This window comes from Procambarus clarkii, chromosome 45, assembly GCF_040958095.1.
Source record: "Procambarus clarkii isolate CNS0578487 chromosome 45, FALCON_Pclarkii_2.0, whole genome shotgun sequence".
NCBI lineage: Eukaryota > Metazoa > Arthropoda > Malacostraca > Decapoda > Cambaridae > Procambarus > Procambarus clarkii.
In genome coordinates this window covers 3362189-3387733 of record NC_091194.1, presented here as the reverse complement: position 1 = coordinate 3387733, position 25545 = coordinate 3362189, and the positions used below count along the sequence as shown (strand labels likewise).

At 38.5% G+C, this 25545-nt stretch overlaps 2 protein-coding genes across 4 annotated transcripts; one reads left to right on the top strand and one right to left on the bottom strand.

Annotated features, from left to right (window-relative positions):
- Positions 1-286: 286 nt before the first annotated feature.
- Positions 287-11626, bottom strand: Kdsr (3-ketodihydrosphingosine reductase). Of its 3 annotated transcripts, none has more exons than XM_045761522.2 (8): positions 11509-11626; positions 9427-9560; positions 7452-7623; positions 7095-7237; positions 5284-5475; positions 4107-4235; positions 2053-2193; positions 287-812 (listed from the first exon to the last, which is right to left on the bottom strand). In XM_045761522.2, the coding sequence occupies exons 2-8, from the start codon at positions 9541-9543 to the stop codon at positions 702-704; spliced, it is 1005 nt and encodes a 334-aa protein (XP_045617478.1). In that variant the 5' UTR covers positions 9544-9560; positions 11509-11626; the 3' UTR covers positions 287-701. The 3 variants fall into 3 exon arrangements, with proteins under 3 accessions (XP_045617478.1, XP_045617477.1, XP_045617479.1); XM_045761521.2 differs by having other exon boundaries at positions 11429-11616; XM_045761523.2 differs by having other exon boundaries at positions 593-812; positions 11492-11611.
- Positions 11627-11973: 347 nt separating this feature from the next.
- On the top strand, positions 11974-24412 carry LOC123769989 (torsin-1A). Its single transcript, XM_045761525.2, has 2 exons — positions 11974-12131; positions 12879-24412. The coding sequence occupies exon 2, from the start codon at positions 12886-12888 to the stop codon at positions 14401-14403; it is 1518 nt and encodes a 505-aa protein (XP_045617481.1). The 5' UTR covers positions 11974-12131; positions 12879-12885; the 3' UTR covers positions 14404-24412.
- Positions 24413-25545: the final 1133 nt, after the last annotated feature.

Below are 25545 nucleotides of genomic sequence, written 5' to 3'. Positions count from 1 at the left end.
CATGTGGGTATTTGGTTGTTTTCAGCCAAACTTTTTTTTTTTTTTTTTTTACACATTTCCTGTACAAGGTTTTGTATACGTAGATTCTGCAGTGTAATTGCTATAAGGACTACCACTTGCATACTTCATTTAGTTTGTGATGCTTGTAATATGGTGCACATCATGCACGAGTTGAACTTAATTTTGGTCACCGATTTAGGGAGGATGACCAGAAATGAAATTTAACAAACGAAATTGCAAAAATTGCTCGACATTTTCTGAAGTCCAGGAAATTTTGTATACAAAATATTAATATTTATTTATTATACAGAAGTTCACAACTTTACAATCTCTTAATAATTTACTGTACTGTAGTCTTGATTAGGAAGGTGAGCCTTACCAAAGATATCCTATATAATGGACAACCTTTTGTACCGCCTGTACATAAAGTACTTTCATACGTCTTGCCCTGTACTGTTGTAATGCAAATCCATGACAAACTAATTTCAGAGGTTATCTTGGCAAACATTTGCCAAGTAATGTGTAGTCTTGTCATTGTTTATTTCATGTTTTAGAAACTTGAATTCACCTCTAATGTGATTGATAACTCCAATTCTTCCTTTTCAAATTTTAATTCGATGTAAACATTTTTGCCTAAACTTCTGGAATCGCCGATCCTGGGATGTTTTCATTTGTTTGACTAATATTTACCCGGCAGTATCTTACTCGCTCTTCTTGCCAGCTGCCCTCTTCTTGTACTCCCCCTCTACAGTCCTGGCAAACTTCCACAGATAAAATGATGTGATGACACGAATGATACCTGACAAAAACACCTGAAAAATTCACTTGTTAGCTTTGGTACCCTTATAAGTTCATGACAAATTATGTAAATAAGGGGATGAACACAGTTTGCTAACTTGTGCCTCAGAATGAACACGAGACTGGCAGAAGCTAAATCATCATGTTAAGCTTTCACTTTTAAAGAAAGTGTTTCAATCAATGCTTGATAAATTTTTGTTTGCACTTATGGCCCTGGGCTAGGTACTGAAACAGGTTGGGTAAGAGTTGGCTATTCATAAATTCTTTGCTGTTGTGCACAATCATTTAAATACTTATTACATTGTATTTAGAGAATTCATCTGTGTTCATTGACATGCCAATTTTATAGTTATAAACTAACAAATAGCTTAGAAAATTTAAAGTGACACATTTTAGCATTGCTGAACTTGCTATATTCATGGTTGGGAACATGCAGAGAGGAGCGCAATCAATTATAAACTTGTGTTTGCACTTATTTGCAAACATGCCGACACCTAATTTTTAATTACAAGTATAACCCAACTAATAAATGATTGTAAACAAAAAATTGGAATACAAAATATACCTCAATTATGCCACAGACCCCCCAAAAATGTATATATATAATTTTATAATTAAAAAATTTTATCTAATTTTTGAAACTATATTTTATTAGATTTTCTTTGTTATAATTAAAAGGGGTCCATTGTGTTGCTACTTCTTAGGTATGGTACCTTATATATACAAAGTATTTTATCCATTAATGTATAATACATGTATGTAGTCCACATCACCTTTTAGAAGACTTATCATGGTGTCTAATGGGGACTATAGTTTAATCGACACGGCTAATTGCCACCTCACCCTTGGTGTATAGTATCTACGTATACAGTGGCACCTTCAAATTTTAGCTGTACATATAATGGATTAAAATGTTTTGCTATCACATTACCCACAGATAATGTACCAAAAATCTAGATCTAAACTGATAACTGAAAATTTTCAATCAGTGATCCAGTAGCAAAATAAGATCATTATTTAGAGGAATTTGATGAGGTCTGGACTGTCATATACTGCATAATAATTTGAAAACATTAATTTCTCTATGCTTTTTGGGGTTTTTAATATTAAATACTGTATTATTCAAATACGGAAGACAATTTAGACATTACTTGAAATAAATATATTAGATAAAACATCTCAAGTGATGAATATTTATGGATAATTACCTGAGCATAAATGCAAGATTTGAATACAACTTTCAAAAGTGCTCACCTGTGCCATGAAGGATTTAGCATCTGTGATGGGGCCCATGCCAGCACAGAGTGTAGTCAGTAAAAACCCTTCAAAACCAACAGTACTGGAGAACGATCCACTCAAGGCATCTTCCACTAACTGTTTAGCCACGTCATCAGCCTGATAAAATACAATACAGTAATTACAAATATTTAACTCATATTTATAATGTATTAGTGCACTTTCAACATGCTCTAGGTTAACTGCAACTTTTATCAAGTGTGATCCAAGATGGCATATAAAGATAGCTACGAATTATGCTATTGTGAATACTCTTCATAATCCTGCTAAGAATCTTGCATGGGACAGCTGTCATTTCTCAACATTAACAGATAAACATTTATCGAAATACATTCCTGCGTTGTGCCAGTAAATAATTTCGGCAGAAGACACTTTTACAGTACAGTATTTTTAAAGACTAAGCCACACACCAGATGCTGAGGACGTGACGATGTATCGGTCCATCCTGGACCATCATCACGTCGACATTTCATCTGGTGTGGTTTCATTTTCAAATCTTCAACCACGTTATTGTGACTCGTCATCTACAGATTATTTTTAGTCTATCATGCCACACTGCACAGACTTACCCTATATTAGTACCCGAGTGTACTCACTCGTCAAGTACCCTTTGGGTGTTTGCTTACCCCAGCACAAAATAATTACAAAACTTTTAGTTACATAATTTAATAGATTTGTATTAAAATCTTTTAAGTCTACATTAATGTGTCATCATGATGCATGCTGCTGAAGATAGTAACTTTAATTTTGCTTGTTGGATGGTACTAATGTTGAGTTATGGAAGTTTAGTTCATTTATTATGCACCCAATACCCATACTGTGGGCAGTAGTGGTTACAGAGGCACATCATGAGCTCTGGAACTGAACCCCAAAATTCATTTAACTATGTTTATATTATTTCCCAACATTCATAAAACAAATGACTTTTCTATTTAAAAAATAACCAATATTCCTCATTTGTCATCCAAACTTCCAAAAACTATATAATTATGGTCTTCAGTTATACTGCCATCAGCTTTATCATATTTATTACTTCTCATGGAAGACGATGGATAAACAGTAATGTTCTTTTCCTGTAATTACCTAAGTGTAGTTATAGGATGAGAGCTACGCTCGTGGTGTCCCGTCTTCCCAGCACTCTGTCATTATAATGCTTTGAAATTACTGACAGTTTTGGCCTCCACCACCTTCTCACCTAACTTGTTCCAACTGTCTACTCCACTGTTTACAAAAGTGAATTTTTCTTATATTTCTCTGGCAGCTTTGTTTCGTTAGTTTAAATCTATGACCTCTTGTTCTTGAAGTTCCAGGTCTTTGGAATTCTTCCCTATCAATTTTATCGATTCCTGTTACTATTTTGTACGTAGTGATCATATCCCCTCTTTTTCTTCTATCTTCTACCTTTTGCATATTTAATGCCTCTAACCCTCTCCTCATAGCTCTTGTTCTTCAGTTCTTGGAGCCACTTAGTAGCATGTCTTTGCACCTTTTCCAGTTTGATGATGTGCTTCTTAAGATATGGGCACCACACAACCTGCTGCATATTCCAGTTTTGGTCTAACAAAAGTCATGAACAATTTCTTTAGTATTTCTCCATCCAAGTATTTAAAAGCAATTCTGAAGTTAGAAAGTGTAGCATAGATGTGTATTGCAGATGTGTTGCTGTTTGTGTTGGGACATGACAATGCCTTCACTGATCATACTGCCCATTATAATAGTAATCTTTCCATCCTCCACTGATGAAGTACAGTACTGTACTGGAGTTTAAACAATAGTCTCCAATTTTGTGCACATTCTATTAAGACTTCCAAACACAGACAAGAGATGTTACAATAGTGTTCGCTGTGGTAACCCTATGATACACCATCCAACTACACTCATTCATATTAGCACCTATGCTTTAAGTTTGAAGCAAATACCTGCAAGAATTGTAGAGAAAAACAAAGTGGACAAAGCCAAGGATATGTCCTTGTGGAATTATTGAATACAGGATAATATAGTACTCAAATTACCTTGAAGAGTCCAGCTGCCTCAGAAATCAGCTTTGTCTCCACGGGTTTAGTCTTATTTTCCTCCTCAAAGCCCGGTGTGTCAGTGTCCGGAGGGTAGCACACTGTGACCGTGATATTATACGGCTTCACCTGAAATCACATTATAAAAGTTCTTTCAAGCAAAGGCAGAGATCTTTATACATAGTCTGTCATAACTGAAGCCACACCCATTCACAGCTTCACATGTTAATCTTGGAAGAATTCATATGAGGTAATAGAATTTTTTTATCTTTAAAGACAATCATAGCTGGACTCAAAAAACTCAATGCATTAGCACTGTGTGAAGGAAATGCTTGTGTGAATACAGTATGTATATGAATATATTTGACATATGGGAGTTTAACATGTCTACTGTACAATAAAGGTACACTTGCTGTAAAACCTGTACATAAAAAGGAATACAAAAATCCAAGGGCAATATTAGAAGTATAGCACTATAAACATCATTACACACAGCCTTCTAATTTATACCACACTGTAATTTAAACATAAATTACAGTATTGAAAGGAAACTAGTTAGATATTCTGTGCAAGGGTTTGGATGCCGTGGTTGTTGTCCTGTGGTTTGGGTTTGGGTGGATTTTTTCACACTGTGCCATTGCATGTTACTAATTACCATAAGTGGATTTTGTGAGGAGAATCAACAAGTGCCCATGTTATAATATCTAAACTACTCCCTATTCTTATACTTTGCCAGTGATTGTCTTATCTGTCATTATAATCAAAGGTTATAGTACTGTAATAATTCCCTCACTTTTAGATGTTTGATGCAACATAGATGTCTTTGCAATGAATAAGAAGCATAAACAAACATTAATGGTGGGTGGGAGCAGTGTACTGTACATCCATTATTTTCCAAGTAGAATCCAAAAAGTTGAAAGTATTTACTTTTTTACTGTAACTCTACATTTCATAGTTCTACTAATAGGGTCAGCTCCTGCAATGGGTTTAAGATTGTGGGGATTACAATTCTAACTGGCATTACTCAAATGTGGATTACAGTCATGGGTATATAGTTTACTGTCTACTGCATACACTGCTCTTCACCAAATTCACTTGCCAATCTACCCTACTATTAAATACCTTTACCATTGCCCACTATAAAACATATTGTTAACTGAACACCACCACAACCTACCTCCATGTGAAGAGATTCAGCTAACTTGACAAGTGCACTCTTGGCAGCAGAATAAGCAGTGAACCCATACAGGCCAAGCAGACCGGCCTGGGACGAGGTGAACACCACTACTCCCTCCCGTTGTTGCTTCATGCTCCGCACCACCTCTTGTGTGATAATGAATGACCCGGTGTAATTCACATCCATCATTTGCTGTACAAACAGATACTGTACATTATTAAGGTTGTAAATTTTAACTCCCTGCACCACATTTCCTGAACCATTATATGGCAAAGCTATATAAAAGAACTACATTGAGCAGTATATGTCTAAAAACAGTTAACAAATCCTATAAAAAAAAATCATAGATAGTGATTGGAGCACAAGAGGAAATCGCAGATAGTAATTGAAACTGTGTAAAGCTTAAATCCAAATACTGTACAGTATATAAATAATATGCTATATTAGTTTTATGAATTAGGTCACAAGAGGCAGCTACCCACAAATATTGTGTAATACAGTAATAGCATGAGGCTGATCAAGAAAGGTATTCCTGGTCTATACTGGCATATCTCATCACACTAACACAGTGAAATACAGTGCGACCTCAACATTTTGCAACGCCATATAGTGTAACGAAAACCTTAGAAGGCTTTTAAGATTTTTAATATAAGAATAAAATGTGAAATCTACAAAGATGTTGTGGATTTTATATCTAGTATATACTTGCATAAATGAAATATCTAGATGACTTGACAATTAATATAATGCTCCTTCTAAAAGTCAGATTATATTCAGAACTCCATCCAGATTTATGAAACATTGCCTTGTTTTGTAATTGCACAGCTGGAAAGATTATATGCTTTTCTTAATGAATATATAATAAAAATGCAAAATTTCAAAATTTTGTGTTCTGGCTGCTTTTCAACCATCTTTGGCAGCATCTCTCAACCTTTTCATCCTTGTGAAACTCTTGAAATAATTTTTGTCTCAAGGAACCACTGCATAAAAATTATTATACTGTATAATACATAAATTATTATATAACTCTCACATAACCCTTCGACTCTGGGGAACCTTGGTTGAGAAATGCTGTTCTACGGGGATAAAGCTGAAAAAATAGGTGTAGCAGCCAAGGTTATCTTGAGGTTATCTTGAGATGATTTTGGGGCTTTAGTGTCCCCGCGGCCCGGTCTTCGACCAGGCCTCCACCCCCAGGAAGCAGCCCGTGACAGCTGACTAACACCCAGGTACCTATTTTACTGCTAGGTAACAGGGGCATAGGGTGAAAGAAACTTTGCCTATTGTTTCTCGCCGGCACCCGGGATCAAACCCGGGACCACAGGATCACAAGTCCAGTGTGCTGCCCGCTCGGCCGACCGGCTCCATAACAGCAGCTCATGCTCAAGGTGCTCAAGCAGCTCAAGGTGCTCATAACAGCAACACGAATGATCCCAGCCTCTTAACCTCAACTACTGGGGCTCTCCACTACTCTCACTTCTAAAAATTTCATGTCTGGAACTTCATAATTTTGTTGAAGATACCAAATGTCCAGAATTATGACTTTAAACTTCCAGCATAAAACTAGATTAAATGTGATGAAGCGCCTCTTTCTTGTGGGAACTTCGGTAGCTCCCCTAGATACTGAAGGGGACCCTCCAAGATAATCAGTATTGTGCTTGAACTCTCCTAAAGTACATTTAATATTAATTATTAAACTACTTATCTGCAAAAACAGTATATGGCCATTAAAGCTATTAAATACCAAGACATTACCACAGTTCAAAATTCAGTTGGAAAGAATTCAGGAGAAATGAGGGGCTTTGACAAACCTTGAGAAGCTGTGGAGAAATGTCTTCAAATTTCTGAGCCCTGGAAAACCCTGCACAGTTCACCAACATGAACACCGGTCCCAAGCTAGCTTCTGCACTCTTAACCGCTAGTGATACCTTTTCTGGGGATCCACTTAGGTCAGCTGTTGGTAAAAGGGGAACTATTATTATACATTAAGTCTTGAACAATATAAAAATAAAATTAGCCAATAATAGTCAGTCTTTCTTAAAACAGGAAACAAAAGTGCACATATTAAGCACTTATGTTTTGCAGTTCCTCTCATTCCTTGATTATCTCCTTTGGAAATTTAGAAATATAATAAAGGGTTTTTATTCTATTTTTTATTAAATATTCACCTGAAAAGAACTGGACTTTTCCCCCAGATGCAACCTTGGAAATTGTGCCAGCCACCTCATCTCGAGCCTTCTCCAAGTTGCTGACACTTCTCGCTATCAGAGTCACATTTGCACCTCTGCCAGCGACATCATGGGCAACACTCAGACCAATTCCACTTGAACCTCCAGTTATCTAATAAATTTAAGCAATGCACATCAATTTCATGTAAACACACACTACAGTATTTTAAACAGCAATAGTTTTTAAACACATGATTATCATCACTATTACTCCTTTCCCCATTTTCAGAGTCAAGAGGCATTAGTAGTTAAGAAATATATCAAATGAAAAAACCCAGATTTAAATGTAATGAAACACCTTTTTCTGGCGTCTCTCAGTGGCTCCCTGATCTAAACACTGGTAAACTGTCAAACCTACAGAACCATACCCAGCTTGAACAATTCACAAGTGCTTAGCAGAAACCAAGAGAAAATTTGCCAGAAAGTTAGAGTATCAAAAATGAACAACTGAAGCTGAAGAGACAAAGCCCGTATTACACAAACAGAAACTACGAAGTAGAGCAGGAAGCACACCGACCTGACAACCAGAAAAAACACCAAGAAAAGACCACCTTTTAGAATATATCCTGAAGACGGTATGTAAGGAAGGGGTATATAGTGTATACATTTATACCCTATATAGTGTACATTTATGTATATAGTGTCGAGAACACTAAATTAAATTTGGTGCAGATATCCCATGTGTGTTATGCCTCATGCCTGCATGCACGGAGTGACAAACATGAAATGATAGTACTATACCGTTGAATCCTTACGTTCTTTCCTGATGCATATAAATGCATTATTATTAACTACTGTATTTAAATTATTTCAAGCTTGGATAGCTTAAAAATCTTTTACATTATTTAGGTGTTTGACCCAAATGACTAAATGTAAAGGATTCTGTACAATGCTTCAATAATATGAAACATAAAGCAGGTCAAATAATGGACAATGATCTGGTATATAACATAAGCACTGTAATGTATTGTGTAATACGACTGAACCAATGTAGATTAAGCTCAATTACTATTAAGTTTTAGTCTAAGTGTTATTTTTCCCACCTGACCTTGCCCAAAATGCTGTGTGTACTAGTAGTGGCTTTAGGTATTGTATGTACTGTACTAGCTCTATCTATAAATCAATCAGAATGTTTGTAACTCTGCACCTATGTATGTACATTTCCTAAATAAAATATTATTCTTATTGTTCTTCTTCTTATTGTTATTACTGATCAATAATCCAATAAATGGCTCAGCTAGGATTATTACAAAGCCTAAGAGCCAGCAGAAGACTCTGAAAAGGCAAAGTTATGAGGCATGGAGACAGAATGTTATGAAAAATACTTTGGGAGCAGTAGAATACATTACCCAGAAAATTGAGAAAATGCAAAGTTATGAAACATGAAGATTGAGCAGGTTAGAAAAAATACTTGTTTATCAAGGCAAGTAGTGGGACAATCTATAAGCTTATGAAACAAATTTACAGAAGTAAGTTCAGGAGTCTGGTTGTTAAAGTTACTCAATGTTCTGGAAAGAGACAGTTTAGGAGCACACACACAAAAGGCAAAATAAACCAAGTTAGAAAAGCCTGTTTAGATATGACTATCCCGAGACCTTTCTCCTGTGGCCCCTTCCTCAGAGAACAGAATCAAATGCAAGACAATGGTAATTAGAATATTAATATATGGAGGTTGTTTAATACCCACATGTCCTAAACTTGAAAGGCTCTAAGTTACATGATGCAGTAAAGATATGAGGGAGCTACAATGTTATGAAGAGAGATAAAAGGTGATCCAATTCCTTCTTGCATACCATTTTTTATGTACTTTTCCCCTAATTATTATTATATTATTATTATTATTATTATTATTATACCAGTATAATCATTTTAACAGTAAAAATATATAATTGCTACAAAAGTTAGCAGAACTCACCAAAACATGTTTGCCTTTCAAATCCTTCTTTTTTCTTGTGAAAATGTTGCATAAAGCAATACCTAATGCTGTGACTAGTATGGCGTACAGCCAACTGATGCCACAGCACAAACCCATCGTGGCAACTCAGGTACCTGTGGTGACACAGTTAATCTTAACACACCTCAAAACAAAAAATACATATTATGTAATAGAGTACGTAGAACTGGGCAGTAAATACTTCACCTGCTTCTAACTGTTGTGAATGCTTTACTTAAAAAAAAAAAAATCAGTAGCCAGAACTCAAAATATTTTAAAGGTTAGAAAAAAAATCTCAAATCCACAGAAGCCTTTCAGCCTTTAAAATGGTTTTGTTTCTTAAGCAGAGTGGCTTCTCTAGGGCCACAAGACCCTATAATGGCTTCTCAATCTAAGAGAAAAATTATGAATAGTACAGTATACCATCTCATGAAAATGTGCTTTGTAGCGAGTATATTATATCAGTCAATAACATTCTCTCTACAGCTTATTACAATAGTAATTTTTTTATTATAACTGTCTTATGTATTCTGTAGTGTGGAGCAGGCACCAACTAAATGATCCAGGGTTCAATGCCTGAGCAGGATGAACATGTTTGAGCACATATTTTTTCACCTGATACCTGTTTACCCAGCAGTAAATAGGTACTCAAGTGTTAGGTAATTGTTGTGGGTTGCATCTTGGGAAAGGTCAGTTGCTTAGTACCCAAATGAGCCACAGAGACGTTAGGAAACACTTTCTCAGTGTCAGAGTAGTTAACAAATGGAATGCATTAGGCAGTGATGTGGTGAAGGGTGACTCCATACACAGTTTCAAATGTAGATATGATAAGAGCCCAGTAGGCTCAGGAATCTGTACACCAGTTGATTGACAGTTGAGAGGCAGGACCAAAGAGCCAAAGCTCAACCCCCGCAAACACAACTGGGTGAGTGTAGACCTAGGCGAGTTCCAAGTAGTTAGCCTAGGAGAGGACCACAATAACTAGAACGACAATTAGTAAAAGTGATGAATTGTCCGAATACTGAATCCATATATGGTATTAGGGTATCTAAGTCTCATATTGGGCATGAAACTCATATATTAACATGTAATAAAACACATATTGATTAATTATATACTTAAAATGATTTAGTAGTTCAAAAGGGCCCAAAGAGGTGCCGAATGTCTGTTGTGTTGTTTCAAAGCTGGAATATGCAGCAGTTGAATAGTTCCCATATCTTAAGAAGCACATAAACAAACTGGAAAAAGTGCAAAGACATGCCACTAAGTGGCTCCCAGAACTGAAGGACAAGAGCTACGAGGAGAGGGTTAGAGGCATTAAATATGCCAAAACTCGAATATAGAAGAAAAAAGAGGCGATATGATCACTACGTACCAGAATGTAATGTAAGCTAATATATGAACTGTTAATTTAGGATTGTTGCTGTACGAGGGACAAACACGCCCTCACACACAGGTACACTGACCAGTTTACAAGTAGACTATTACTGGAGCCCTGATATGCCTTCACATCTTTACAGTTATGTTGGTAAGAATCCAAGGTGTGAGTGTGTGGTGTCTGGTGGTCACGTTACCTGGGCTCGGGCTCAGGGCTCAGGGCTTGGGGCTCGGGCTCAGGGCTCAGGGCTTGGGGCTCGGGCTCAGGGCTCAGGGCTTGGGGCTCGGGCTCAGGGCTTGGGGCTCGGGCTCAGGGCTCGGGGCTCAGGGCACAAGGTTTGGGGCTCAGGGCTCAAGGCATGGGGCTCAGGGCTTGGGGCTCAGGGCTTGGGGCTCAAGGCTTGGGGCTCAGGGCACAAGGCTTGGGGCTTGGGGCTCAGGGCTCTATACACCTCTACCCACAACTCTCCCTAACTACACTAACCTAAACAAATATAAAAACATGTGTGACAACTGTAATATGATCATTCGTATATCTTATAAATACATTATTATTATATATATTATATATGATCTCTTAGTAGAGTTGGTTTCTGTCTCGACTCACAACAAGGGAGTTTGGGTTCGACTCCCGGGCGGGACACAAATGGTTGGGGGCGTTTCCTTTCACCTAATGCCTCTGTTCACCTAGTAAACAGATCCCGGGAGTTAAGTCAAGTGTTGTGTGGCACAAGCGGCTTCCTGTCCCCAACACTGTACACTGGCCGGGTGTGTTGCCAACAGTCACGTGACCTCGGAGTATGGCACACTTCTGTCCAAGTGATTATTAATATATAACTCACCCTAACTATATATATAATAACTTTATAACTAAGTTATAGCTTTTTTAATATGTGTCATTATCTGTTATTATAGAAAACAGTCATGAATATTATGTTAGTGAAGTTTATAAAAATCCATAAAAGCTCACATAACAAAGTTTTTCATATCATATACTAACAGTTACTGTACAATGTTTCATATTGCCACTTACACAAAATAAAGTAAATTAAATTTTAATAAGGTATTATAATATAAAAATAAGATATTGTGTTTAATGTGTGAGGGAAGAAATGTGAATATATTAAGGTTGTGTGACCTGGAAGACGAGAGACTTGCACGACCTCTGTGCTGTAGCTGCCCCCAACCCAAGGACAATAACAACAACAGCAGTAATAAGTACAAACTACAGCTGGTCATCGTCTTCCCTCAACCAACAACCAACAAGAAGTACCAGGAGGAAAGACCTTACCAGCACGTCACTGTCAGCTGTAAGTTACCTTCTCTGTAACGCTGACTCTTGTGGCTGTCACGTTTGTTTGTGGCGTTAGCGTGACACTTAACATTAACACTTAACATCATGGCCTGGCCTGACACTTAACATCAGGCCATTCACAGCCATTTGGACCAGATGAGTGCCGGTCAGGCCGGATGTTTTGAAAGGTAGTATCAAAGGAATAATAGAATAATTTTTAAAGGGGAAAGCGCCAAGCCATTGCGACTATATATAGCACTGGGAAGGGGTCAGGATAAGGATCTGGCATGGGTAGGGGGGGTTGGGGGGAGGAATGGTGCCCAACCACTTGCCCGTTCGGAGATTGAACACCGACCTGCATGAAGCAAGACCGTCGCTCTACCGTCCAGCCCAGGAGAGGGGCTGGACGGTAGAGGGAGTATCAAAAGAGAGGGAAGAAGAACCAGACCCCCCTTTGACCATCCCCCAACTACCACCAGTCACCATGCAAAGTTCGGTGAGGCTAGCCCCAACCCTCTGACTCCATCCTTGAACGGACATCTTTTTCATAGTACAATATAGTACAGTGCCTGAAATCCAAATACTGTACTATACTTTATTTTGTTTCTAGTTCTCATACGTGGAAACAAGAAATCTGTTAGGCTTATTGAGGTCCTACATGGTGAATTACCCATTAGTAGTAGTTTTAAGAGCTTTTATAATTTTAGATGATGTTTTAAACCCAGTATAATTTTCAACTTCTAAATTTATTTCTCTCATACAGGTTTGTTATGGAAGGGTTTGTCTTTGAGTCATCTGGTAGTCCTAGGAACAAGCCATCACGTAGATCACTGTCTCTTCAGCCAGAGTTGTCACCCTCGTCCTCTTCCCTGCACTCTGCAAGAAAGAAACTAAGAGGTAAATCACCTGGGCGTAACCTTACTGCATTTTTTACTCACAAATCTGACCGTTTTGGAAGAGCAAGCGTGGATGACTGCCGCACATCCCTTAGGAGGAGAACAGTTGGTTCAGTATCTTCCAATCTGCTCCAGCTTACATCCATCAGTGAAGTTAGTGGTTGGAATTCTTTATCTAGAAGTTTTTCAACACCTACTTACACTCATAATAATAATAAAACTCCACTTGATGAACCTGATGAGAGTGAGGAGAGTAGTGTATCAAGTGATGACAGTGATGGACATTCAAGCTTTGTGCCTGAGGAACATGAGCACCATGCACACAAGAGGCTTTTTACAGACTTCTTGAAAAATGATAACAGCTTGATGCTTCAAGCAAGTTCATCAAGAAAGAAACAGAGAATTTCTGAAAAGTCAAGCAACCAAGATATAAAGAATCCATCTCTGTTATGGAAGCTTATCAAAGCATTTAGTAAAATTGTAATGTATATGATTGTCCTTTTGTTTTCATTATTATTTTTAACTGTGGGATTATCACAATTCTTTGTTTACCAAAAAGCAAAATGTGAAGAAAAGAAGAATATGGTGCTACCTTTAGATAACTTGAAGGATCAGTTGTCCTTGTATGTTATAGGGCAAGAGATGGCTATAGGTGTGATAATTAATTCTTTGAAGAAAATTTTACCAAATAAAATTGAAAGGCCTTCCTTATTGTGGATGGTTGGCTGGACTGGAAGTGGGAAAACACACACAACCCACATTATTAAAAATATTTTGTCAGGAACATCTCAAGTCCACATTATAATACCTGATCTGCTTCCAGAAGATACAGGTAACCTTCACGGAGAGATGACAGTTCTCTTTCATAAACTTGATCCTTGTTCTCTCAACTTAGTAATTATTGATGGCTGGGATGATGAAAGTAATTTCCCAATCAAGGTATTGGAACATTTTTTTATAAATTTTGAGAATTCTAAAACTAAAAGCCAGATAGTGATAATTTTAAGCGGTACACGGGGAAGTGCAGAAATTGGTGAATATTTCTTAAAACTGCGTAACAGTGGGAAATCTAGAAAAGATTTTACTAGTGAAGATTTCATTGATGTAACTGCATCCCTTAAAGAAGTCAATTTATTAAAGAAAATCACAGAGGAACACACCCTTGTGCCTTACTTGCCTTTGGAAGTTCCCCATATTAAATTGTGTATCAAGGAAGAACTTAAAAAACTACAAAAACTGGAAATAATTATGAAAGAAGATAAACTACAAAAGATAACTCAACAAATAATTGATCAGCTCAGTTTTTTGCCTACATCATATCTACTGGTGGCAGCTAGTGGATGCAAACGTGTTCAGCCACTTCTGGCCCTGCTGCTGTCTGGACATAGATAGTGATAATAGAACCCAGTCCTATAGAATAGTTGACAAATTTATATCTGTGGCTCTATTTTGTCCCTAGTCCATCCCAGGAAATTGCCTCTGAAGAATTAGCCATAAGAGGAAAGCCTTTGGACATTGCATAAATGTGCTGTACATGCCTGTACATTTGAGATACTAGTAATGTTCTCAGGTTACCATGCCTATACTTTTATGTGGTTCTCAATTTCCCCTTCAGAGTACTGTATGAAGGGGAACAATATTCCCCCTTTTATGCAAGATATTGTTAAATTAATACTTCATAACACAATAAATAAAAGTTGAAAAGGAATTTTTTTTAGGACTTGTGCACATGAAGTTGCTAAGAATTTAACAGTAAGAAAAGATCATATATATATTTATAAATATCTCATAAGGTGTTGTAATCCAATAGTCAAAGGAATACCTAAAATGCCAGATATATATATGTGTTTTAATATGACATTCACTTTGGTGAGCAACAGTTGGATGATGTCACAACAAGCAATATCTAATAGCCTTAAAACCTTAAAAAACAGACATAATTGCTGCTGTACTTTTGGGCCATAAGAAATTTTCATTGGGTAAATTAGACATACAGTACTGTAATTTATGTTTGTCAGATGTGTAGCTGAGTTATTCTCTAGGAACTGATAAATTGGATAATCAGTGATATAAAAATGCAATTCCCAAGGATTCAAACATCTCTTTTTATTCATATTCAGTAATATATTCCATTGATGGAAATGGGTTTTGGAAACTAGTTACTGTATACGCTGGTTTTGGGAACTAGGTATACAGTGGTATTGGGAATTAGGTATTTGCTGCTTTTTATAACAAAGTATACTCTGTTTTAGGGAACTAAGTATACACTGGTTTTGGGAACTAAATAGTATATGTTACAGCTGTATTGAGGATGTAAGGCCAGGAATCAAAAGTGGGGGGGGGGGGTTCCCATCCAAAATTATAACAAATAAACGAGCAATTTTAGTCTATAGAAACTTGACGAAGGAGAGCTAATAAATGTCTTCATTAGTACAGAATTGAACATAAAAATACTGGAAATTGAGAAGTAGTTTTATGCCATACACCTGCATACCCAACATTTCCATTACTGATTCAAACCAGCTAGGCCTTCTTCAAATGCTGAGGTAGTTGTAAATTTAAATTTTGTTGCAATGTACCTATCATTACACTTATTTGTTAGCTTAAAGACCTGCAGGGGAAACACCATGCATGCTAGTGGCTTTGCAAGAATGTACCGTGTAATCACCAACATGTGTACTTTCACAATTCATTGTTCCTTCATGTATATAAATAAATAAATAAACATAATGGTCAGTGTTACAGGCTGAATGATCAGTGTTACAGTGAGAATGATCAATGTTACAGACAGAATGGTCAGTGTTACAGTGAGAATGATCAGTGTTACAGACAGAATGTCAGTGTTACAGGCTGAATGATCAGTGTTACAGACAGAATGGTCAGTGTTTTTACCTGAATTTACCTGAGGGCCACAAACATTAGTGGCCTCGATGAGGACAGGAAGCCAGCAGCTTGTCGAAGGTCCCCCCCCTCCCCATTTGCTTTGATATTTTCCAGTTGGACTTAAGAAGTTAACAGAGTTTTGGCATTTACGGTTTTCGCGGTTAGGCGGTTCCATGGATTTATAACAATATGGTGTGAAAAAGCATCTCCTGTTCTCAGTCCTATATTGTGGCTTGTTGAGCTTGAAACTGTTGCTCCTTGTTTGTGTTCCATCTGACTTTCTGAAGAAATTATCCGGATCAACATCCTCCAAATTGTTTAGTATTTTAATTAAAAGTTTCAATTGCGATTTGCCTTGTTATGCCTGAGTTGCAGGGTTGTTAGCCCTGTGGCCCTCAACTGTTCCTGATACGTGAGTTGCCTTAGCTCTGGGATGATTTTTGTTGTCCGGTGTTTCACTTTCTCCAGAACAGCTATGTTTTTCTAGAGATGTGGTCTCCATGCTTGGATACAGTAATCCAAATGCACCAGAGATTTAATCAGTTGAATAACTACCTTCTTTTCCTTAAAGTCAATGATACACTTGATTATTCCAAGGGTTTGGTTAGCTTTTTTGACTGCTGCTCCTACCTGCTGTGCAACTTTTAATGAGTGGTGGATATTGAGAGGTGTTGTCGAGATAATAGTCAAGTGTTGCTGACAGAAAGGTCAGTGTTACATACAGATTGGCAAACTATCCACAGAATTGGCAGTGTTACACAGACAGTTTTCTGTGTAACACGTACATAAATGTCAGTGTAAGACAAACATTGTGGTAACACAGACTTTGCCAGTGGTCAGAGTAATACAGACATAATGTAAGTGTAAGATGGACACAGTAGTCAGTGTGACACGGACTCAGTGGTCAGTGTAACACGGACTCAGTGGTCAGTGTGACACGGATCTAGTGGTCAGTGGACAGCATCACCACTGGGAGTCGTGCGTCAAGATGAACAACAATAGCTGGTGATAACCTTGTGCAGACACACTTCATTTCCATCATGTGGAGTGTCTCCAGCCGTAGGGGCCAGCTCTTGCTCCATACACTCCTCTGACGCACTAAGCTTGCATCTCTCTTCCTATCTGCACCAATCACGACTTTTCTCTTTTCCTCTTTGAAACGTTCTGTTTCTTCATATGTTGTGAATATTATCGCGTTTCCATTTTTCGATCAACCTTTTGGTGTTCCATTGTGTTGTGTGGGGGCTGACGTTGTAGGTGGCAGGGCTGGAGGCGGTGTGAGGACCCCCACTACACTAGCGGTCAGGGAAGGACGAGCACAACCGGTTTAAAATAGACAGCATCACCGGGGTGGTTTCATCACCCTCGCTAAGCTCCTCTGAAACAACCTGTCAGATGGATGCAGATTCGAGGAGGTTAGGCTATAACACAGCAAAAAAATCTGGTTCCCCAACGGATTTTGAAACGTACTTCGCCCAATCCAACTAAACCGAATCTAAACTTAACCTAAACCTAACCTAAATCTCCCACGTCCTAACCTTAGCAATATATTCTGTTTTGACTCAAAGCTAGTTTTGCTGAACCGCCATATGTAAAATTTGAGCAAGTCCTAATTGGATATGCTTACCCCGGCTAAAGCTTGGAAAACGACGTTTTGTATTATTATTTGCTACGTTTGTTAATGCTAACCTGAATATATTTTGCCATTATCGTGGATAATAAAATTCACTTGGACTTCACTCTCATGCTTACTCTCCTTATTATATATGGAGTTGGCCTCATCAACTGGCTGTCAGTCTCCTCATTATTCGCTAATCTTGCACCCATGTATTATCTTTCCCCTTGTTCTCCGTTCACTTCCCTAATATATCTTAACCGTCGTAGTTGTTAGCATCTTACCCTACTCATTCCCAGTGAGTAGGAGCTCTGCAACTCTCAGCCTTTTCTCTTAGAAATAGAACCCTCAGTCTGTCCTCGTAACTGGTTCTAGAACACTTAAACTTTCATATCCTCGTAGCTCGGTTCTCTATCTTGTGTGATGAGGATTTTTAGCATGACGTAGCTAGTTCTTGACACTGTACTCCCCTTCATATAGTCTAGAGCAGCTGCACAAATGCAAATGTTCCTAGACGTGTTAATAAACAACAAATTATCTAAGTTTAAGGACCAGTTTGGAGGTTTCTGACAGTGAACGTCAAAATATTAAACTGAAAGAAAAGGTTTATTTTATTTTTTCTGAACTACACGCAATGACAATAAGGCTATGTCTATCTTGGAGGATATAAAGAGAAACAAGAACAAGGTGGACAGAATGAACTGATGAAACAGTTTCAGGATTTTCATCAGCCAATGAGAAATTAAGTTGGAGGGCATGATAACTGCAGCAAAAGATGATAAAACTGCAGGTTATCTTGAGATAATTTCGGGGCGTAGCGTCCCCGAGGCCCGATCCTCGACCAGGCCTCCTTTTTGTTCACCCCCCCCCCCCAGGAATCACCCCGTAGCAGCTGTCTAACTCCCAGGTACCTATTTACTGCTAGGTAACAGGGGCATTAGGGTGAAAGAATCTACCCATTTGTTTCCGCCTCTGGGGATTGAACCCGGAACCTCAAGACTACGAATCCGAAGCGTTGTCCACTCAGCTGTGAGGCAGAGTTGTTAAAAAGTATACTGAAGCTCTGTAGAGAGATGAGTGGTTTAAAGGTGTACAAGTCTTTGATGCGCCCTTATCTGGACTACGGTATCCAAGCATGGGGACCTCACTTTCAAAATGACTTGAAGAAAGTTTAAACACAGCTACAAAAATCATCCCAGAAACAAGTCAGCTCTCATACCTAACTCGTGACTAACAACACGACAGATCAGACAGGACAGGGCTGATCTCAACCTGTCCTAATAGAGCGTCGCATGTTGACGTATACTCTACCTAAGACCAAAAATTGTACTAGAAAATGCAGATGATGGGAAGCCGGTCGGCCGAGCGGACAGCACACTGTACTTGTGATCCTGTGGTCCCGGGTTCGATCCCGGGCGCCGGCGAGAAACAATGGGCAGAGTTTCTTTCACCCTATGCCCCTGTTACCTAGCAGTAAAATAGGTACCTGGGTGTTAGTCAGCTGTCACGGGCTGCTTCCTGGGGGTGGAGTAACGGGTAGCTAGGTAAAGGCTAGCGAAATTGCCATACTGTCCCGTTTTCAGTTTTAGGGTCCTCTGGTAGGTTAGGATACGGGCACTTTAATACGACAATTTCTTGACGTTGGGGTAATCTTAGGAGGACGGGCTGGATCTCATCGAGACTTGAAATATTGAACAAATGGGAAAATATTAATCCAAACCAAGGACACATGTACACAACCAAGGGATAACAGTTTCAAGCTCAACAAGTCACAATGCAGAACATAAAACAGATTTTTTTTTTTACTCATAATACGCCCATGGAGTTGCCTACTCGCCGAGGCCGTAAATGCTAAGTTTAAATATTCAACTGGAAAAACTCAGGATTTGTGAGAAGTTTCCTGTCCCTATTGAGGCCGCTAGAGATATAGCAGCCTCGTGTAAATTCTGGTAAATGATGTTGAATAAATGATGCTGGAGGACTGTTGAACAGTCTTCCTCTGCTATGAACAAGCTGCAGGCAGGCTGAACTTACCACAGTGTATACCCAGTGTCTGGGTGTAGCATAGGGAGCCCAGCTACAGATACCCAGTGTCTGGGTGTAGCATGGGAGCCCAGCCACAGATACCCAGTGTCTGGGTGTAGCATGGGAGCCCAGCCTACAGATACCCAGTGTCTGGGTGTAGCATGGGAGCCCAGCTACAGATACCCAGTGTCTGGGTGTAGCATGGGAGCCCAGCTACAGATACCCAGTGTCTGGGTGTAGCATGGGAGCCCAGCCACAGATACCCAGTGTCTGGGTGTAGCATGGGAGCCCAGCTACAGATACCCAGTGTCTGGGTGTAGCATGGGAGCCCAGCCACAGATACCCAGTGTCTGGGTGTAGCATGGGAGCCCAGCCACAGATACCCAGTGTCTGGGTGTAGCATGGGAGCCCAGCTACAGATACCCAGTGTCTGGGTGTAGCATGGGAGCCCAGCCACAGATACCCAGTGTCTGGGTGTAGCATGGGAGCCCAGCCACAGATACCCAGTGTCTGGGTGTAGCATGGGAGCCAGTTAACAAGGAGAGAGAGAGCGTTGATGGTTCACTACTTAATATTCACACAGCAGGTCCCAGCCAAGCTCTGAGAGATGCCACTTTCTTCACATTATCAAGTTAACTTTTTTATATTATTCTTTAGATTATTTCTCTGTCGTGCTCTTATTTTATGAAGAGAAAGATAATCACTAATAGATGTAAACTATTCTTGGATATAATATGGATTAGAAGTCTAAGTTTGGTAAGGGAAGGGAACTATCAGGAGTGAGTGCCAAGCCATTACAGCTATATAGCACTTGGAAGGGGTCAGGATAAGGACTTGGGATGGGACGGAGGGAAAGGAATGGTGCCCAACCACTTGGACGGTTGGGGATTGAACGCGGACTTGCATGAAGCGAGACCGTTGCTCTACCGTCCAGCCCAAGTGGTTGGGCAAATGAATATAAACAAAAGTGAGATAAGCGTAGTCATCCATTAATTACCTCAGAAAATAGTAACGGTCGTGTTCATAGAATTAAATGTGCCTTCTAAATTTAACAGTAATACGAAGTGACAAGAACTAGTGTCTAAGTACTCAATAAACAAATAAGTCTTACCTTATATTTTGTACAAAAATCTCACATTGAACAAAAATTTCGCATAAATTACACGATATATGTTTTACTGTGTAATTGATAGTCTAGACATTCACCTCATGGAGCTCATCTGAGAAATACGTCAAATATACAGATAACAATCTATCCATATATAACGCATGTTCTAACATTATCGTTCATCTTTAATTTGAAAACTGTAAGTACATGATATGAAAACTGCCTCGTGTTTACTGACCTTAAATCAAACACTAAATCAAGAGTTCAAGTTCAAGTATGTTTATTGAGACAAGAAAGAAATACATCTCAAAGGGATAGAGTAGCTTAGGCTATATCTACCCACCAAAATCAAGAGAATTGTTTCTTACAAATCCAGAAAGGTGTAATATAAGGGAACATAGAGCCCCTAACACAAAGTATATCCTGCCTTACTGAATTGCTCACATTTTTTAGAGACAGTAACCAACTATTCCGATAAAGTACTTTCAGTATTATATATGGACTTCTCTAAAGCTGTTGATAAGATACCACATGAAAGACTGGCAAGAACATTATAAGCACATGGATTAAGTGGTAAAGCACTAGCATGGATTAAGTGGTAAAGCACTAGCATGGATTAAGTGGTAAAGCACTAGCATGGATTAAGTGGTAAAGCACTAGCATGGATTAAGTGGTAAAGCACTAGCATGGATTAAATAATTGTCAAAACAAAGAAAACAAAGGATCGTCTTAAATGGAAATTAATCTAACTGAAGAAATGTGGCAAGTGGGGATACCGCAAGGTGCCATCTTAGGACCAACTTTTTTTTTTCCTCTATACATCAATATTATAGATGAGAATATTATATACCACATTATCAAATTTGCAGACACTAAGATCTATGGCAAAATGGAGACCTATATGAGCTCCACAAATGGTCGAGTAGCAAATGCATTTTTAACATTGAAAATACAAGACTGTTTAACACAACAATGCACGTCACAACTATCAAATCATCAACACTATCATGCAGCAGATTGAAGAAGAAAAGGACCTTGGAGTCAGAATCCACCAGTCACTGAAAGTTGCACAATAGCGGGAGCTGCAGTAAAGAAAAACAAATGTCCAAGGAATAGTCAAACGAACCTTTGATTTCAAGGAAAAGACAGTGGACATTCAACTGTACAACAGTAAGGTGGGCCCTTATATGGACTGCTGTATCCAAGCATACTGGATTCAGGTCCAATGCTGAACTTTTCAGTGCTTGCTTGGTGGAAGCGTTAGGGTAGGGGTGACCACGCCTATTGAATACCAGTAAATTTTTCCAGCAAGAGCTTTTCCTTCAGGCTGTTGACCAGACCACACACTAAAAGGTGAAGGGACGACGACGTTTCGGGCCGTCCTGAACCATTCTCAAGTCGATTTTCCTTCAGGGCTTGCATTAGCTTTTTCAATTGAATAATCAGTCATTTTTTCTAAACAGGTATGAATATCAAGAGTCTCCAGGACCCCAGTCATTTATAACACCAGATTGTGCCCACCAGCGTGTGTCCAACACATATGTGGCTCCAGGCTGTTGTTTACCATATCTCTTCACAAACAATCCCCCTCCATGTGTGCACACATTAAAAAATGTATTGAAATTTTGCAGCAAAGAATTGGCATACATGAGGCACACTATCAACAACAGATTACACGGACGGATTTAAGGAGTGTACAGCATGGTACACAGTCTGCTAAAGTATTCTCGTTGTATATCATTGTTTGGACACCATTAAATTTCCCATTTATGTTTCTTGCGTTTTCGTATGGTTGATCTTGACAGTTGGAAATGTCTAAATAATTATCTTTCATGACGGAAAATAAACTTTCTGAAAGAGCCTTAGAATGACCATGGTTGGCAAGGAACTTCGTGAAACGTTCCGCTGGTCCGTTCTTGAGAACATATTGAAAAGTCAGTGTCGGGTAAAAATAAGCAATATCTCGAATGGAGTCCATTGATAGTGACAAATATTTAGCTTTGATCTCAGTAATGATTACTTTGGATACTTTCTGTCCTATTACTTCACTCTGTTCATCACGTGTAGTAGATGATATAAACGACATAGAACCTCTGCCCTTACATCTAGGCAGAGGTTCAAGTGAGTGGGTCGAAAAATATCAAACTAGGCCAACAGTTATAGTGTCCCAAGAAAATTGCCATTTAAAGAAGAGTTTAAATTTACATCATGTCCACGGAATGTTAATCCACGTTCAGGTAAAACTTTATACTTGCAACCAGTCTTTCCAGGACTGGGGCCAGATTCACGAAAGCACTTACGCAAGCACTTACGAACCTGTACATCTATTCTCAATCTTTGGCGGCTTTGTTTACAATTATTAAACAGTTAATGAGCTCCAAGGCATCAGGAGGCTGTTTATAACAATAACAACAATTGAATGGGAAATTTTCATGCTTGTAAACTGTTTAATAAATGTAACCAAAGCCGTCAAAGATTGAGGAAAGATGTACACGTTCGTAAGTGCTTGCGTAAGTACTTTCGTGAATCTGGCCCCTGATTCCTGCATACGCAAAGAAGGAAGTTATTGTTGGAGAACAATGATCTCTATATAACCTCCTCCCGTTGTTTCCCTTGTTCTTGTTCCTTTCCTTTTTGGCCTCGTGATTTGTGATGAGAGGCTATTATTCATTCCGTTCCCAAATACAACAAATACAACTGTAAATAATAATGTAAACTTATTACTTAAATTCTGAGGTAATACGCTTACATATAAATAGCAGTTTAATATCTTACAGGAGGCGGATTGGTGTGCAGAAAATGTGTACATATCCCCTTGCATTATATGAGATGAAGATAGAACGGAGTTTATGTAAATTATTAATATATTAAATTATGCATTTAAATGACGCTTGACACTTACGACACCACCTAATTCTACAACCACTTTGTTAAAACTGCTTAACCCGCAGTCTTTTCCTTTGTTTACATTGGAGCGGCCAGTTGTGGGTCTCCACGCCCACATGGGTCTCCTTCTAAACTCTCCAAAGAACTACCGTCATTTCACCCCAGACTGTTTTTTTTACCCACCTGTTGTTTCATCTTTACCTCGGTGAGTTATTATGGGACCAAGACGGACTCAGAACTTCATCGGGATCCGCTCCACTAGGCTAATGTTGCAAGTCCTGCAGCACTTGTAGAGGTAAGAGCCAAGTGTAGAGTCGGGTAGTTGTACAATAGAGCTCATTCTAATCCATGAGCCATTGGTTGGTTTCTAAACAAAATAATCCTTCCTGTCTTGTGTAATCCTTTTATATCATTATTTAACCTACATTAATAATTACGTGTTGCGTCACACATTTCCCATCTTTGACAGCTGTCAAGGTTCATGTGCCGAGTAAGAATCATTATTTGTAAGCATTTCTAAGCAATTCGTAAGAATGTAGGCATTGTGAATGAATTTGATATAGTTTTGCGTGGCTGGAGTAAGTTTATAAAGTGTGCCCAGTGTGTTCTGACATCAGGAAACCCGGGATATGTAGGGTAGTTACATATCCCAGTTCTTTCTTATTATTAAGAGTAATATAACATTTCGATCTTTAATCACTATTATTATAAATTGGTAGAATAATCCTTAATTGGACGTTAAAATTTATTTGTAATTATTAAAAATGATTTTTTTATTGTTATGAAGGCTGGCTGATAACTTGCCTGAAATACGTTGAGAATAAGGAAATAAATAAGGAAACCCAGTTTCCTTATTTAGGTTAATAAATGTTGGAACAAGTCAATGCTTCATATTTATCCTGAAACTGATATTAATTATTTCCTCAAGCTGACAAATTTATTTCTAACTGCAAGTAAATTTTCAGCTGAGACAATTACAATCTCCAAATATTATATGTATCATTGCATTTATTGCACATAGATAATTTTTTCGTCATTAATTCGGCTCGGGCATTTTTCAATTGTTAAACATAATAATATGTCCCTATGTGTATGTGATGCATTCGGTCACATACACATAGGAACATATTATTTTTTAGTATACATATTCCATAAAAATGCTCACTAAATAATTGTAAAGGAATCCGCCCAGATTCCAAGCCTAAGGCCCTGATTATCTTAATCCGCCTCCTAGGAACAGAAACAAAACGCTTTTAACATAAAGGAATGTAGAACACTTAACGTATGGGCTCTATATTCCTTTAGCACAGAGCAACATATGTAGAGCCCTTAGAGAAACTGCTGTATTAAGGCCAGCAGTTTCTCGACGACTCTGCATACCAAACACAGCGCCAACGTATGGGCTCTATATTCCTTTAACACAGAGCAACATAGGTAGAACCCTTAGAGAAACTGCTGTAATAAGGCCAGCAGTTTCTCGACGACTCTGCATAATTAGCCAGCAGTTTCTCGACGACTCTGCATACCAAACACAGCGCCAACGTATGGGCTCTATATTCTTTTAACACAGAGCAACATAGGTAGAACCCTTAGAGAAACTGCTGTAATAAGGCCAGCAGTTTCTCGACGACTCTGCATACCAAACACAGCGCCAGGGAGAAATCGCATCAAGGTGAACAGGAACGATAACCCCTACACTATTCCACGCGGGAATAATATATATTACGGCCATCGTATACAAAAAATAATCCTAAGGAACACTTGTCTTAACTTCAGGGGTATAATGTACTATATTACAGTGTAAAAGTAAAGAATGTCACAATATGGTTGAAAATTAAACACAACCCATAGATATATGAGTGGCGACGTTTCGGTCTGCCTTGGACTCTCGTCACAACTTGATTAGGATTCAGAAAGGACCGAAACGTCGTCAGTTTCATTTCATATGTGGGTTGGATTTATTTATAGTGTTTTAAGCTATATTACGGTTGTTAATTTGGATATTAATATATCCTTC

Bases quoted from the DNA above. Each gene is read 5' to 3' on its own strand.
- Kdsr (XM_045761522.2), bottom strand. From the start codon at position 9,543: ATGGGTTTGTGCTGTGGCATCAGTTGGCTGTACGCCATACTAGTCACA. The intron at 5,476-7,094 runs GTTTGTCAAAGC...CTGTTTGTACAG, and splicing joins TTTCTCCACAGCTTCTCAAG to CAAATGATGGATGTGAATTA. The intron at 2,194-4,106 runs GTAATTTGAGTA...GTATTTTATCAG, and splicing joins AGGCAGCTGGACTCTTCAAG to GCTGATGACGTGGCTAAACA.
- LOC123769989 (XM_045761525.2), top strand. From the start codon at position 12,886: ATGGAAGGGTTTGTCTTTGAGTCATCTGGTAGTCCTAGGAACAAGCCA.